This window comes from Pseudonaja textilis, chromosome 1 (genome assembly GCF_049901715.1).
Source record: "Pseudonaja textilis isolate UNSWEBS1 chromosome 1, rPseTex1.2, whole genome shotgun sequence".
Lineage (NCBI taxonomy): Eukaryota > Metazoa > Chordata > Lepidosauria > Squamata > Elapidae > Pseudonaja > Pseudonaja textilis.
The window spans coordinates 164466001-164483257 of NC_141990.1; the positions used below are offsets into that span (position 1 = coordinate 164466001).

Sequence of the window (17257 nt, forward strand, 5' to 3'; positions counted from 1 at the left end):
AGAGCTGAAAGGAGCTTGGAAATCTTCAAGTCCAACCCCCTGCTCAAGCAGGAGACCCTATACAATTTGAGACAAGTGGCTGTCCAGTCTCTTCTTTAAAATCCCCAGTGACAAAACACCTACAAACTTCTGAAGAAAAGGTGTTCCTCTGGTTAATTGTCCTCACTATTTGGAAGTTTCTCCTTAATTCCAGGTTGCTTCTCTCCTTGATTAGTTTTTATCCATTGTTTCTCATCTTGCCTTTTGGTGCTTTGGAAAAATGTTGACCTCTCTTCTTTATGGCAGCCCCTCAAACACTGGAATACTGCTATCATGTCTAGTCCCTCTTTTCTCTAGACTAGCCATATCCAGTTTCTGCAACTGTTCTTCATATTGGTTAGTTTCCAGTCTTTAATCATCCGAGTTGCTCTTCTCTGCACTTTGTCCAAAGTCTCAACATCTTTTTGGCAATGTTGTGACCAAAACTGGATGCAGTATTCCAGATGTGGTCTTACTAAGGTTTTATAGAGTGGTACTAATACTTCATGGTCATCCTTCTTGTCATCCAAGTGGAAAATTCTCCTGAAGTCTCAAAAAATTGGCTTAGACCCAGAAAAAAGAGACGTCCAGTGTCAAATTACATGTAGCTGGCAAATCCAATGAAGCAAGGATGACCAGATTTCAGGACAATATCTTTACTGCTAGGCTGGGGTGAATATAGAAACCTGAAAAAATGTCAGAATACATTTCCATTCTTAGTTAAAGTGGGTTAATTAAGAGGGAGACCTTTTGGAACACTTTTTTCCACATTTCTTAATCTGGACGTGGTTGCCTATTCTAAGATAAACTTTCAAATGCCTCATTCCTCATTTTGTCATAATCAGAACAAGAACAAACAGCTTGGAACTGGGTGGGTGGGGGAGAGTAGTGAGGATGATCTACCTGGCAGTAACTCAATTTTTGTAAATTTAAGGCATTTAGATAAAGCCAAGGGAATTTGGAAAAGCCACTCAGATTAAATGAACAAGATTGATAGTCTTCTGATTTCAGAAAAGTATGTCTCAAGTATCTGGAAGAATATAAATCTGCATACACTTTTTAAAGATGGCCATGGTCATGTGTCTAGTAATGAAGAATTGCCAATGAAATTCATGCTCCAGAAAAAAAAGGACTCTTTTAATTAGACTGTGCATATGATAAGCCAACACCAGCAAAACATTGCAACCATAAAATTGATTGAATGTTTGTCACAGAAAAGCGGAACACAGAGATCCTAATGCTATTTTAATTGGACAGAGAAGGCATAATTCCAGGGCTCTGAGAGATGATATTGTTTAATTGAAGGAACCCATAGTGTGCCAACCCTGCTAGATTGATTCAACCAGGCAGATTCTGTATAGGAGGCAGGTGGTCCCTTAAGCAACCAGACCAAATGCCATGTAGAGGTTATTCAAGCCAGCAGCTTGAATCACACCCAGAAGCAAAATAGCAACCTGTGTAATTCACAAAATATCAAGGTATGCCCATCACTGCTCACACTGCTGTACTTTTGAAAAGTTGGATTGTCAAAGTGGTCTTCAAGGGCAATCCCAAGCAGAGCACATTGCAGTAATCTATGCAGCAGAAATGTTTCAATGTCAGTAATAGAATGTTGCTACCTGTTTTTTTTTAATATGTATGTTCTGATGTTAAAGAAGGATGCTATGCAAAATGTTTTGAACCAGCTTTGTTCAGGCAATAAGCATGACCTGAACGAAGCTGAATGTACACAATATGCAACCTCTGGTTTCAGATGGGAGGAATTGTTGTGGAATAAGGTTCTGATGTTTGATCATTGTATTATTTTCTCCTAATCACCCTATCAAATACCTCAGTGTCAGTTGGCCCTGGATTGCCTTCTGGATAGAACTGCACTGTAAAGATTGGCTTGTTTTCATGCATAATTCCCTGCAGTATAAAAAAATAAGTAATGTTAGTCTTCTTCCTGACAACAAAAATAATTGTAAAATACTCTTGTTAGCAATATACAGTCAAGACTAAGCATTTGATACAGTTTTGAGGTAGAACTGAAATGTATCTTCAGATTGGTCCAGGAAACAGATGAGCAACTCTAGTGAACATTTACAGTAGATTCATCCCTGAAATGAACACCACAGTATCCGTAAGATTTACTGAGTTTTGCATAAGTCTTGAATCTGTCATTCATACAACCCTAACAGAAATATTACCCCATCCTACTTCTATTATAGGACAATCACCTATGTCTATTGGGTCCAGAATCTAAAAATAAACCCTGGTTTACTAAGAGAAATACTACCAGCTTTTTTCCAGAAAAGGTCTCTGAGTTCCAATGAATGCAAATTGCACTTCTGAATAACTTTCAAAGAAACAGAAATAACTTCATCTTTCTTTCCTCGTGACTTGCTGCAACTTCAGTTTCTATCAAACATGCTCTGTCTGTAAAATGCCCCTATTTCAACTGAAGGCTTTTGCTAACTACAGAGAGATTACCACCATGTCCAGAAGCATTTTCTCCTCTCCCTCCCTTTCCCTTTCCAACATACATGCAGATGAATAGGAAATCATATGACTAGATGCCATTTTGGATTTTTGACTGGTCCCTATAAAAGTATTGCCTTGTATTCTCTATATAATTCCAGTATAAAATTTCCAGTAATTTACCAAAGATAAATATTTCATTGAAAAGTGGGCAAACAATCTTTAAGAATTCATGGGATTGATAATCCAAGCAATACTGATGCTAGCCAGTTCTTTGATGAGCAGACATCAGATACCCAGAGAAAGAAGCCTTACCTCATTGGTTTGATCATTTGCATTCACAAACAGAGGCTTCCAGCCTGAAGGGAGAGAGTTGCCATCAATTGCATATCCATGATTCTGAGCAGTAATGAAAGCTTGTCCATTTAACAGATTCACAACTGGCTGATTCTGTCCTCTGAAGAATCAGGGAGAGAAAGAATTGTTTGTTAAGGAAATCACACATGGGGAGCGAAAAGCAAGGGAAGATGACCAGAGTTAATTGACATTGTGTCAAAGTTTGCTTTGCAATTTTCCTTTGTGAAAGAGCTTGTTTTATTACTTTATTCTCAAGTTGCTTGAGAATTTCATTCACATTTCTTTTGAGTGCTGTTTTTGAGGTTATTTCATTGGAGGAAGTAAAAGAAGATGGGATTACATAAATGGTAAATCACATTGTTACCATTATTCTGAAGCATTCCTGTTTCTCACACTTTGGGGGAGGGGGGTTCTTTTGAATCAGTGTTGACTCCTGGTGACTGCTAACTACCTGGATAGCCCCTGAAGTTTTCTTGACAAGATTTTCAGAGGTGGCCTGCCCTTGCCTGCTTCCTAGGGCTGAGAGAGAATGACTGGCCCAAAGACGCCCACTAGCTTTGGGCCTAAGATGAGTAGAACTAACAACTGCCTAACCTCTAACTTGATGCCATAACCACTAGGCCAACTGGCTCTCCTACTAAGCAACCTGTTAAAAAGCTCCTTGGTGACATTTTCCTTTCCAAGAATGGGAAGTTGCATCTCCCTACAGAAATGGCTGCTCACTGAGAAACAGGAGAGCACCTGATTCTTGTGGTGACTTTGTTAACCAAAGGGCAAGAACACCACGCTTCACATCTGAGAATTTTTCCATGTTTTCTTTTGAAATACATTGTTGAAAGGAATTTTAATTTCAATAAATTGAATGAGAAATAGTATTGTAGAATAAATATGTGGAAATATCTTTCTGCAGCAGAGCAGTATATTTAATCATATTTAAAGGCCAAAAATTCTACTGTTTGCTACTGCTCTCCAGGAAAAATGTTAAATATAAAATAAAATTATTGCTCCAAATTATATTCTGGTCATTCACTTGTCTTTGTAATCTTTATTACTTTTTTCCTCAAAGGCCAACACAATTAACTATGATAAGTTTTAAATAACCCAGATTTCAGTATATAACAGAAGGAAACTACACAAGATCCATGAGATGAGCTTCTGAAGTCATAGCAACTTCTTCACTAGATGTCTGTTACATGATTATTTGCTTTTTGGCAGTGAAGGGGCCAATTATTGCTATGGCTACTGCACTGAATGGGAAAGGGTAATTGCAAATGCTACAGGGTAGAAGTTACTGACTAAAATGGCTGTAGATTTTTGGTAAATTGGATTTGTCGCTAAATAAAACCCAGAGGTGGTATTCAACCGGTTCACACTGGTTCAGGTGAACCAGTAGCGGTGATTTGGCATGGGTAGCTGAACCGGTGGTAACCTCTGGCTGGCCCCACCCCCAATCCGGTCACCCGGTTGCCTGATCAATCACTTGCCCCGATCACTCTCCTGGCTTTCCCTACCACATGGCGGCCATGTTGCAGCTCAGGCGGATGTCTCAGGTCTGCTGCACATGTGCACTATGTGTGCAGCCGCTCCAGCCCTGGGCCATCTGCCCACCCACCTCCCTGCCTGCCTGGAGCATGTTTTCTTCCTTCTCCCAGCAGATGCGCCTTTTCCAGCCCAGCCCGGCCAGCCAGCAGGTGGGTGGGCAGATGTCCCGGGGCTTCTCACCTCCCTTGTCATGAGATGCTGCAGTCCAGCAGCCGCACAGAAAAAAAGCACACCCTGTTTCACGTGCTGGTCCCAGCAAGTTAAAGCAACTGGCACATAGAACAGGGTGGCACTGGACTGCTGGGGAAACGGAGCGAAGCCAGAGATCTGTAGCCACCTCTTTCGCAGTGCAGAAATCCTCCCCGAATCGGCTGGCTTATCTCCTCCTTCTCTGCCTATTTGTTTTGTATGGCCGAGGAGGAGTAGACCAACTGGCTGGTTGGGGGAGGATTTCTGCCCGAAAGAGGATGCTGGAAACCGAAAAAGAATCACTTCCAGCAGCCACCCCTTTGGCCGGCTGGTCTCCTCCCCCTCGGCCATACAAGATAAACAGGCAGAGAAAGAGGAGACCACCCAGCCAATTTGGGGAGAGTTTTGCGCTGCGAAAGAGGCAGCTACTGATCTCTGGCTTCACTCCGCTTCTCCAATGGTCTGGCACCACCCTGTTCTCTGCACTGGCTGCTCAGACTTGCCTGGCCCAGCACATAGAACAGGGCATGCCTTTTTTGGTGTGGCTGCTAGACTGCAGCTGCACTGAAAAAAGCACGCAGCAGCTGCAGGCATCTCGTGACAAGGGGGGCGAGAAGCCCTGGGACATGTGGCCACCTGCTGGCTGGCTGGGCTGAGTGGAAGAGGCGTATCTACCAGGAGAAGGAAGAAAGCGTGCTCTGGGAAGATGGGCACTGGGCAGGCGGGCAGATGTTCTGGGACCATCTAAAGGTCGACTTTAAGAGCGCCTCCATGGAAGAAGCCAAGAACCAAGGGGAAGTGTAGTGGCAGCGGGGGTGATGGGCATGTGTGTCCCTCCACAAGGAGTATGAAAGGAGGCAGACACCACGCCTCTGAGGAAAAGAGGAGGTGCCAAAGCCCTGGCTGTCACCCAGACTGTGGAGGGACCCATCACATGCCCCTGTTGCCCCCGGTGCTGCTACTTTTGCTCTCGCAGATGGCTGCAGCAGCAATAGGCAGCACTGCAACAATGAGGTACAGTAAGATTTGGCATTGCAAATTTATCTCAGAGGGGCTTCTGGCAAAAAAACAAAACAAAAACCACCCCAAAACATAACCCATTTAGGAGGCAGACTTGGCAGGCAGTCGTGATCTTTAGTTGGGCTTTTTTTTTTGTCAGCCCACAGGCAGAGGAAGTGGGGAAGGTACATAGGAAATCACCCTGTCTCTGCAACATCGGTCATGTGACTGAGTGGGCATGGCCAACTCGATGTCACTCACAGCAAGGTGCCGCACCATCTTGCCAAGTTGGCCATGCCCACCCAGTCACATGACCTCCAAGCCCACCAAACAAGCCACACCCACAGAACCGGTAGTAAAAAACAATTGAATCCCACCACTGAGTAAAACCTATATTATAAAAGAAAAAGTGTTGTTCAAACTGTAATTTTTAAGTGCTCTTGGAACCCTTGTTCTGCCTCTATAGAGCTATCATATACTACTAGTTCTGTCCTCCAGCAGGTCTGTCCACTCTAGTCTTACTACAGGGAGAGAGTTTGACAAGAGAGTTTCAGGAACTTCTGTCTGGCCAGTAAACATTGTCCTCATTTAACAACCTCTTGCTCAGCAACTATCCGAAGTTACAATGGTGTTGAATGAGGAGGCTTACAGTGGGTTTTTAGGTTACAGTCATTGCATGATTGCAATTCAGGCATTTGGAAACCAGCTCGCAATTATGATAGTTACAGCATCCCACAGTCAAAGGATCCATGTTTATAACTTTTCTCAGGGTCCCCACAAGTCAATGGAGAAGTCACAAAAGGCAACTTCATTTAACAACTACAACTGGAAGCACAATCATGTGACATCAAGTCTTACAACTGCCTCACTTAATTATGGAATTCACATTCCCAATTACAATTGTTAATTGAGGACTACCTGTAGCATAAAAGAATAGCAAGTTTAGACCAGAAACCAGCTTTGAAAAAAACAATGTACAGTAAGTAGCAAAAGATGTGATTCTCATAAGGTACATAAATTGCTTTTTAGTAAATATGGAATACTTTGGCTGAGTTTCTCTCAAAAAGATTGGTACTGGATGATCATTAAAGACATTCCTGTCTCTTGGTTCCTGAAGTTGTGCACATTATGTCTCATACCTGTTTGCCATGGCCATTTTGTAGGATGTTGCCCCAGCTGCCAATCCAGTAATGAGATTCCCCATACTGGTTCCAAGCAAAGGTTCCTGGCGATCATTTCTAAGAACCTAGATAGGAAAGACTGCTATCAAAAATGACTAAAAATGAGCTTACACCTGCAGAGATAACAAAAAAAAAAAACCTCTTTCTGGTTACAGACAGTTTTTTAAATTGATTTCTAAACAATCCCCTTTTTAAAATGAAATTGCCAGCTTCTTCCTGGACAGTAATTTGCACATATTTAATAACTATGGGAAGGAAAATTGCATCAGGGCACCTTTTTTAGTTCAAAGAGATGCAGAAAATCTGCCTTAAAAGAAGGCTATTGTTTCATACATTTTCATGCAGAGGTCTGTAGAAGCAGCAGAGGAAACAATCCTAATTTGAAGTGGGCTAGTTCTTATGCTCCCACCACCACTATTGAAATAGGATGCGAGAACTTGATATTAAAAAAAATGCATGTATTGTGAGTTTAAAAGCAATTGCAGTGCAGTATCAATTAATATGCTATTTAGCAACCATTCAGATTAGAGCTTGTATTGTTTTGTCATATTAGTGCTACATGTTTCAATCACCCTGCTTTTATGTACATTTTAGTTGTTTAGAATTTTATTTGCTGATTTGGTCTGTTGAAAATACATTTTTGAAAAGGATCATTTGCTGTTCATTTAGTTCCAGCTTTTTGTGATCCAGTGAACATCAATTTACCAGACCTATCTGTCAGTATAGTAATTGCTGTTTGGTCTTTTTCTACGCTCCTGTTTATGTTATCAGTATAGTATTAGCAAACCTGCCTTTTCTTAACCTCTTTTTATCTTATCTTTCAGCCTTTTTTTCCATTGCTTTTGGTTTTTTTTCAAATATTTTCCAAAGTACTCAAGATTAGCTTAATTATTAGTGCTTTCAATTAATTGTTTTTGTGATACAAGGTATTCTCAAGAATTTTCTCTAGCATCACAAGGCATTCATTCTTGACAGTATAATTCATGAATTGGAACAGACATGGTAACAGGTCAGCCAATGGAGAATGTTTGAAAACTGAAATATAATATTTGTTTGTATGGGGCCATAAGAGACAGTTTGGGGGCTGGGCATGGCTTAGACTTGCTGAACTGTATATAAGATTTGGTTTGGCCTTTGTAACTCTGGCCTCTGTATCTCTCTATTCTGTAATGACTTGCTTCTGTGAATATTGCTTCTGTGTTCCTGATTTTGTATGCTGACTTCTGCTGTATGGTATTGTATATAAAGAAGTTTTTCTTATGTGGATGAATCCTGCAGAACTATTTACTTGTGTGCTAGTCGGATATGCTGCAAACTCTGACAGTTCTTCCTTGATCACCCTTTCTGATGATATGGTTTTCATAATCCTATGTTAAAATCATAGCCTTGGCAATACAATTTTTGTTATTGCGCTATCTGTGCACTTGAGTATTCTGACTATTTATCCAAATAATAAAAGTTCATTTTTTCTTGTTTATATTTCAGTTGTTTAGAATGCTATTTGCTGATTTAAAATACCTTGTGAATTTAGGAAAATAAAATCTATTATTACTCCACCTTCTTCTCTGTCTACTTCTACTGGGTTGGCATTGCTTACTGACATACTGTAATCTTACAGGTTGTTACAAATATGTTTAGCAGCAATATAGCTTCTGTACTGTATTCTTGCCCTTCAACAAAAAAAACCTTATCTTCCACACAACCAGCCACTGTGATAAATCACCAATATATGTGAGCTCACTGATATTTTTCCTGGTAATACTAACTGCACTTTCTATTTCTTCTCATCTTATATTTCTTATGATATATTCTACATATAAGTTAAATAAACATGCTGACAGCCTGCAACTTTTATTACTCCTATCAACATATTGAGCCATTTGCTCCATTCTAACTATTGCTTCCTAATCATCTTACAAATTCTTCAGTTGGCAAAAGAAATGGTTTGCATGGTCATATTTTGAAGAGTTATTCCCAATTTGTTGTGGTCTATACCACAGGTGTAAAATTCGATCAGGTCATGTGATATATCGTGCTGGTTTTTGCTTTTGCAGAGCCGGGATAGGCGTGGCCTGCACATGATGCATCCAGTCTGTGGACCGCTAGTTTTACACCCCTGGATACAGTGAGAAGTAATCAGTAAAACAAAAACAGGTATCTAGTTTTTTTAATACCCCTTGTCTTTTGTATTATTCCTTGGATATTACCAATGTGGCCTTAGATGTTCTCAGGTTCCTCTTCTGAATCCAATTTGCACTTCTGGCAGTTATTGTTGAAAACTGGATCGCATGATCTTAAAGAATTAACTTACTAACGTGTGAATTAAATGCAATTGTTCAGTTTTCAAGCATTCTTTAATTTAACAGTGGCCATTTAAATATAAATTTAGAATATAAATTGTTACTTTCCCACTTCCTTGACCTCTACTCAGGGGTGGGATTCTACCAGTTTGCACCTATTTGCTAGAACCGGATGTTAACATTCTAAGCAGTTTGAAGAACTGGTTGTTAGAAGAAATTACTGGCCTAATCCTGTAAGGAAGGCAGGAAGGAAACATTCTGGTGTTGCTTACAGAAACTGCCTCTCCGTTAACCCTTACTACATTCTTGGCAGGACTAGACTTCCTGTCTCAGGAATTTCTCTGGAGGTTTTTTCCCCTCCTTTGCTGGTACTTTGCTTGTGGAGTGGAGTGACCATTCAAAGTTACAATGGCAGTGAAAAAAGTGACTTATGACCATTTTTCACAGTTACAACTGTTGCAGCATCGCCACAGTCATGAGAGGCCAGGCGAGGAGATTCGCGCCTCAATTTGAGTGATGTTGATTTGGCCACACCCAGCCAATATCATCGCCAGCAAGCCATGTCCACCCAGTCACATAACCACCAAGCCACACCCACTACCTAAGCCACACCCACAGAACCAGTTGTTAAACATTTGAATCCCAACCCTGCCTCTACTGGATTTTCCATACTTGTTTACAAATGTTGAGTAACTATAAAATGTTGCAGTTTTAAATAGTTTGGCAATGCCAAATATTGTTAACAATATTTCTACCATCATTTGACGTCATTTTCCAGAATGTGATTCTAGTTCAATAATTAAAAGTTAGTAGATATGAACAATTGGGGGATCATTTTGGACATTGCTGATAATATTTGTGCCAAATCTTCTTTGTAAATTATATCTTTGCCTTTAACTGTGCTCATCTTTGCAAAAATACTTCCCTATTTTTAAAAAACTTGAATATCTCTTTTTTTCCCCTTCATTACCCTCAGTTTCTTTAGTTATAACTCATGTCTCTTTGTTCTACTCTAAAATTTAGTTGGGCAAATTTGTCTCGGTTTGCAATCTGTTTTCTATTTTCTATGTATATTTTTTCTTTTCTTATAATTTTTATTGAAGTTTTATGATAAAAAAGCTAATGCAAACTAACAAAAATATAAAAAAGAAAAAGTATAGAGAGAAAAAGGGGGAAGAAAAAGTATAAACCATAGATATCACTAAACAACTTCCCCTTCATCAAGCCAAGTACAAAGATTTTTAATAAATTATCACCTTTTCTAACTTTTGATAAGAAATTAATCTAATTAGAATATATATATATATATATATATATATATATATATATATATATATGTGTGTGTGTGTGTGTGTGTGTGTGTGTGTGTATCTTTGGTTGTCAATTTTCTCCACGTAAGATTCGAAGTATCTAGGCAACGTTTCGATGAAGTCTCATTCATCATCTTCGGGCTTCTGTCTTCGGCTCTTGCTTCTCAGAGTGATGTGAGATTGCAGCTGCTTCTTCCTTTAAAATGAAACGTTGCCTAGATACTTCGAATCTTATGCGGGAGAAAACCCGAACAACCAAAGATCCACATACAAATACCCGCGAGAACCTCAGAAAACATATATATATATATATATATATATATATATATATACACATACACACGTTTTCTTAAGTTTTCACGGGTACTTACATGTATGGTATTCAGCTTTGTTCAGGTATTTTCCCACGTCATTATAGTTGTGCTTTTAAAGTTGGACTAGTGAGGAAGTGTGTTCCAGCTTTTTTACTGCATTTTTGTGTTCATCAAGGTGGGTACTTATTCTTCTATTGGTCTGTCCGATGTATATGGCAGGGTATGATGCACAGGGGACTTCATATATGCCTTGGTTTTCCAGGTCAATTTTATCTTTGGGGTTTCTTAGGATGACTGCTATTTTTCTATTTGTTTTGAAGGCAGTCTTGATGTGATGCCTGTGTAGTATCTTACAATAAGCAATCTGATTTTGTTTATTGTACCTCTTACGTAGGGCAGGACAGCTGTTCCATAAATCTGTTCATCTTCTAGGTCTCTATTATGTCTCAGTGTGTTTTTGTGGATCAGGCCTATATTTTTGCTTTTGTGGAAGCCGTTGGCTGTCAGTACTTTGGTCAGGGTGCATAGTCAGGGAACACACTTCCTCACTAGTCCAACACATGAAAGCAACAGGTCATAGCATTGACTTCAATGGCACCAAAACCCTAGCCACTATAGAAAACCCCAGCCACAGAATTATCAGAGAAGCCATAGAGATTGAAAAAAGACCTGAAAGCATGAATAGAAGAGATGATTCCACAGACTGTCAATTATTTGGAAGCCTGCACTCACAAACAAAAATATCTCCACATCGCAAGCCAGGCAAACACCTAGGCACAAACAGATCCCCCCAATACTTCCAGCTCAAACACACCCCAACCAGGCACCCAGATGAAACCTAGCTTCCTAATAAATGATAGCCGTCCATTTACTTGGAACCAAGCCGCACTAAAAGCCTCCAATACAGGAACACAATGTTGCCAGCTAATCAAGACAAAAAAGGCCACAAAACAGACAGAAGATATTAGGAACACCAATCAAGCAGAACACACCAACTCCAAGACCAATAAACACAGACCAAGACTCCCAACCAATCAGGATGAAGAAAAAACCATTCTGGCACAGCAGTAGGCTAGCCCCAAATTTAAAACTGAAACGGCTGTGAAAGTCTGACCCACAGACAAACACAATACAGAAGCCTGATGATGGCAGATGACATTCTGCCGAAACGTTGCTACAACTTTAAAAGCACAACTATAATGACGTGGGAAAATACCCAAACAAAGCTGAATATCATACATGTAAGTACCCGCGAAACTTAAGAAAACAAAAATCAGACCTCTACGGGGAGGAAATAAACAGCCAGACCAAAACCTATGAGAAGCTGGAAGTTAAAAGAGCAGGAATACTATGTGACCTCAAATTCCTATGCAGCTGCAGAGACAACAATGCAACACCAACCTGCTTCAAATTAACATTTCATCACAGCACAGCAGCTACTAAATGTATCCTGAAAAGAACTGAAATGGCTCTACTCAGGAACGAGCTCCACAGCAAGAGATTCCAATTGGATCAGTTAAACAAAGATTTGCTAACACTACACCTGGAATTGAGCAGCAAAATCCACCCTCTATTTTGGGACAAGATAAAACAACTTACAACTTGGAGAGCTGAAACTGATTAGCGGTCAATCCCCCTCATCAGACCCAGGCCCAAACCCATCCTATAAATGAAGGACAACCACCATCCAGAAAACAGACCACGGCTGCTTCGCCAGCTGTTGTACCCCCCGACCGCAAAACCAAACAAGCTGACACATGCCAAGAACACAGACCCAGACCCCAAACTTGAAGCCAGACTAAAACCCAGAATGCTACATCACAGCCACCCACTCAGGATATCACATCAGAAAACTCAGGAAATTACACCACAAGAACTCAAGAAGTTGCAACACAGCAAATGACCCAGGATATCACAGCACAAGACCAAGGATACCACAGCAATAAGTCTCACAAGGTTATCACACAACCCATTACCCAAGCCATTACTACACAGGAGGCTAATGGAAAAGAGCTCAAAACACAAACGACCCAGGAGATTACAACACAAGACCCAGGTTACCACAACAAAAGAACTCGCAAGCCCATCCCACAACCCATTACCCAAGCCGTTAAAACATGAGAGGCTAATGGAAAAAAGATCACTACAAAACAAACGACCCAGGAGATTACAACACAAGATCCAGGATATCTCCACAACAAAACTCACAAGGCCATCACACAGCCCATTATACCAACATCAACTCCATCAATCAATCAAGAGGCAGCAGCACAGCCAACCAGCCCAGCACACCAGCCCCCACCACCAGAATTTATAGAGAGACAGCAGCTCCGATCACATACTGCTTGCACTGGCACGAAGCCAAAAGCACCAGCCTGAGAATGGCGAGTGGGACCTTGCCGAAACGTCGCCAAGATACTGTTAATCTTACATGCAGAAAGACCCGAACACACCTAGATCTAAATACCTGTACCCGTGAAAATCTACGAAAACAAATATATATATGTATGTATGTATGTATGTATGTATGTATGTATGTATGTATATATGTATATTTGTTTTCTTAAGTTTTCACGGGTACTTACATGTATGGCATTCGGCTTTGTTCAGGTATTTTCCCACGTCATTATAGTTGTGCTTTTAAAGTGTAGCAACATTTCAGCAGAATCTCATCTGCCATCATCAGGCTTCATGACATACATATATACATACATACATATGCATATACATATACATATATACATATACATATACATATACATATACATATATATATATATATATATATATATATATATATATATATGTTTTCTGAGGTTCTCAGCGGGTATTTATATGTGGATCTTTGGTTGTTCGGTTTTCTCCCGCGTAAGATTCAAGTATCTAGGCAACGCTTCGATGAAGTCTCATTCATCATCTTCAGGCTTCTGTCTCCAGCTCTGTGCTTCTCAGAGTAATGGAGATTGCAGCTGCTTCCTCCTTTTAACTGCCAGTGGGGGTGGGACTTGATTGGGTGGGGGCTTGGCTGTGTTCTGATTGGGTGGGGGTGTGTTCCCATTGGTAGGGGGTTTGGCTGTGTTCTGATTGGTTGGGGGTTAGCCGTGTTCTGATTGGTTGGAGGCGTGTTCTGTTCAGGTGGGGCTTGGTTGTACTCAGGTTAGTCTTGGTTGCTGGGGGATTTGAGCTGGAGAGTTGTGATCTGGCTGTTTGGCTTCTAGTTCGTGGTCCTGCTGCATCTTCATAGTGGGTGTCGGTTTGCTTCATGTATGGCTCGGAGGGGTTTGAAGTGGGTAGATGCAGCTGCAGTGCAGCTTCTGGTCCATGGTCGCTTTCTCATTTTCTGAATGGGTGGGAGTCTGTTTTCTACATGGAAGTGTGGTGGTGGCATCTTGTGTGGCTCTTATGGGTGTGGGTCCGGTGTCCTTCTTCATGTTAGGTATTCGTCTGTTCATGAGGGCGGGTTTCCAAATGGCTGCAGCTGCATCACTACCCACTTCAAACCCCTCCGAGCCATACATGAAGCAAACCGACACCCACTATGAAGATGCAGCAGGACCACGAACTAGAAGTCAAACAGCCAGATCACAACTCTCCAGCTCAAATCCCCCAGCAACCAAGACTAACCTGAGTACAACCAAGCCCCCACCTGAACAGAACACGCCTCCAACCAATCAGAACACGGCTAACCCCCAACCAATCAGAACACAGCCAAACCCCCTACCAATGAGAACACACCCCACCCAATCAGAACACAGCCAAGCCCCACCCAATCAAGTCCCACCCCACTGGCAGTTAAAAGGAGGAAGCAGCTGCAATCTCCATTACTCTGAGAAGCACAGAGCTGGAGACAGAAGCCTGAAGATGATGAATGAGACTTCATCGAAACGTTGCTAGATACTTCGAATCTACGCGGAGAAAACCCGAACAACCAAAGATCCATATATATATATATATATATATATATATATATATATATATATATATATATATATACATACATACATATATGTATATTATGTTTATATGTATGTGTATGCGTGTGTGTGTATATATATATACACACACACACACATACATACACACATGCATACATATAATATACATATATGTATTATACATCTTAAATAAATCTTTTTCATGTTTCCTTTTTCTAACACAGTAACATTTTTTCTCTAAAAATAAAACAATAAAGCAAACAAATCTTCTTCCTATATCTCATCTCATGTCTATAAACAATTTTAAGCCTCATCATTCAAACTTAATCAATAAAAATTCCATTAAGACCTACTAGAAAGAACATATTGAAAATCTTGATCTTTAATCCCTTCAAATACTATCACGAGTTAAATTTCTTATCATTTTCTTTTCATCTCTTTTCAGAAACTCCTTCACAAGTTTAACAGTTTCCTTCAATTTTAAGAAGAAAAGAGCATACTACTTTCTCTAAGAAACAAAAAAATCTTCTTTTCATATCTTATCTATAACCGAATCTTTAAATCCTAAATCCTAGGCAAGAAAAAGTCATTTAACACTGCTAGAGAAAACATATTTTACCTCTGATCAAGTAAGCCAATGTTATTTTCCTTATTTCTGCTTTAAAAATCATTTTTAAATGTTTATTCCTTTTAATGTCCTCTAATGTGTTGCCTTCATGTCTCCTTTTATCGTGTTTTGCTCTAATCCACCACTTTTTTCATCTTTATTTCAGCGATAGCATTTTAATGAAATGCAAATAAAGAAACAAATCATGGGTAATGTAAATCAACAGCATCGTAACAAAAACATTTATTCCAATATATACTCTTTACCTTCCTGACATTTTCAATTAGTTCTGGTGCTTGGGTTGGATCACCAGGGCCTCCAGAAATGAAAAGTCCATCATAGTCCATTGAGGTAAAATCATGATTCCAAGGCACTAAATGAACTTCAGCACCTCTCTACAACAAAAGAAGATGGACAACATCAAAAGTTGTTAGGCAATTAATTAGATTATATGCAATGCTGCTAATAGGATACATTCTTGAGTCTGAACATGAGAAAAAACCATTCCAATATAGCACCCTTAGCTTTGGTTGGTTGCAAGCAAATACAAAAGGAGAGTTTTCTCTATTCTTAATCATTGTGGTTGTCTCTGAAGTATAAATAATTGAATGTAATATTCACCTTCAGAGATAACAACAGTATTAAATAGTATCCCACTACTAGACCATTTCTCCATAAAGAATTCTTGATTAATTGTATACTAGAGATAGATGTTAACTATATACAAAAAGGTAGCCCTTGCTTAATATGGGTTTAATTGTTCTCAAATAAAGAGTGACCACAATTGGACTGGTAATTCAGTCATTAGGCAAAGCAGTAGCTAAGTGAAACTGCAATTTTACTCATTTTCCTTTGCTTTGCAGACCTGCAAAGGTCATCAATAAAAGGATTGGTATCAAAGTTGATTTTGAAACCAAAGATTGTTTCATCACCATTGTAACTGCAAACTGTCACTGTCTAAAGCTGTCACTGAACAAGATATAGCTATATTTAAAATAAAGTCTTTAAAATAAATTAATCTTGAAAGTTTTCAGGATAAAATAAACTGAAAACACATTGTATATAAGTATGAGTCCCTCACATAAGTAAAGCACATTTCTGGAGTAGTTGCAGTTGTTGGCTTTTTCAGTGTGGTAACCCATCATAAGAAGAAGCCTTCCCCTCCCTATTAATGTGTGCATATGCACATACAAATACACACACATTCAAACAACTTCAATAAGAATTTAATGTGTCAATGTCAGTATTTCAGATTGCTACTACATCAATAAAAAGCTGTTTCAGAAATTAGCAAGCCGGGCTTTCCAGTTAGTCCTGAACACACTAATAAATCACAGATACATAGAAAAGGAATCAATATTTTTTTAAGAAACATGTTGATTTACCTTTACTAGCAAACGAATAGCATTGTGCTTCACGCCACAATCCACAGCTACAATTTTGATTGGATTTCCTTTGCCATATATTATGACCTCCTTCACATATGTTAGGAAAAAGAAAAACATTATCGTGTACTTATTTGTTAGCTAGAGATTTTCATCAGGTGCAGATAACTCACATCAAATCAAACTCTTTTTAAAATTTTTGTTTAATTGATCGGACTGGTTGTTTATGCCACCCAGAGTCATATTTGTGAAATGGGTAGCTATATAAATCGGATGAACAAATAAACAGGTTAGACCAGAGTCAACCTTAATTCAAAGCATTTGATGAATTTTGCTTTATCTGAATTTCTCCTGAATTTATCTGTTTTTTTTTTTTCATTGAGAATCAGTATTCCCTGAAATTCATCATCTTCTGCAATGTAATGTACATTCTAGTTCTCTTCTCTTAAGAAGCTTATAGCATCTCACAGAGAATTCCCAGCAATGAAGCCTTAATTCAAATACTGGAAGAATGTAGGCTTCCTCAACCTGAGGAAAGATGCCCCATTGTATGCCTTAGGATGCTACATACATATTGAGAGGTCCTTTATACAGGCAGGTATAGATAGGGGTATAAATTAATCTCTTCCTTTAGTTGAATTTGACTGTCAGAAACAATAC

The 17257-nt window shown here is 39.5% G+C and overlaps 1 protein-coding gene across 1 annotated transcript in view; it reads right to left on the reverse strand.

Moving 5' to 3' along the window:
- Nucleotides 1–17257, reverse strand: part of CPS1 (carbamoyl-phosphate synthase 1) — a 137560-nt gene that overhangs the window by 110884 nt on the left and 9419 nt on the right. The window contains exons 6-10 of the mRNA XM_087923032.1: nt 16598–16687; nt 15479–15607; nt 6705–6811; nt 2794–2935; nt 1849–1926 (exon numbers count right to left, since the gene is read on the reverse strand). Coding sequence (XP_087779158.1) covers nt 1849–1926; nt 2794–2935; nt 6705–6811; nt 15479–15607; nt 16598–16687 — 546 coding nt within the window. The remainder of the gene's footprint in view (nt 1–1848; nt 1927–2793; nt 2936–6704; nt 6812–15478; nt 15608–16597; nt 16688–17257) is intronic.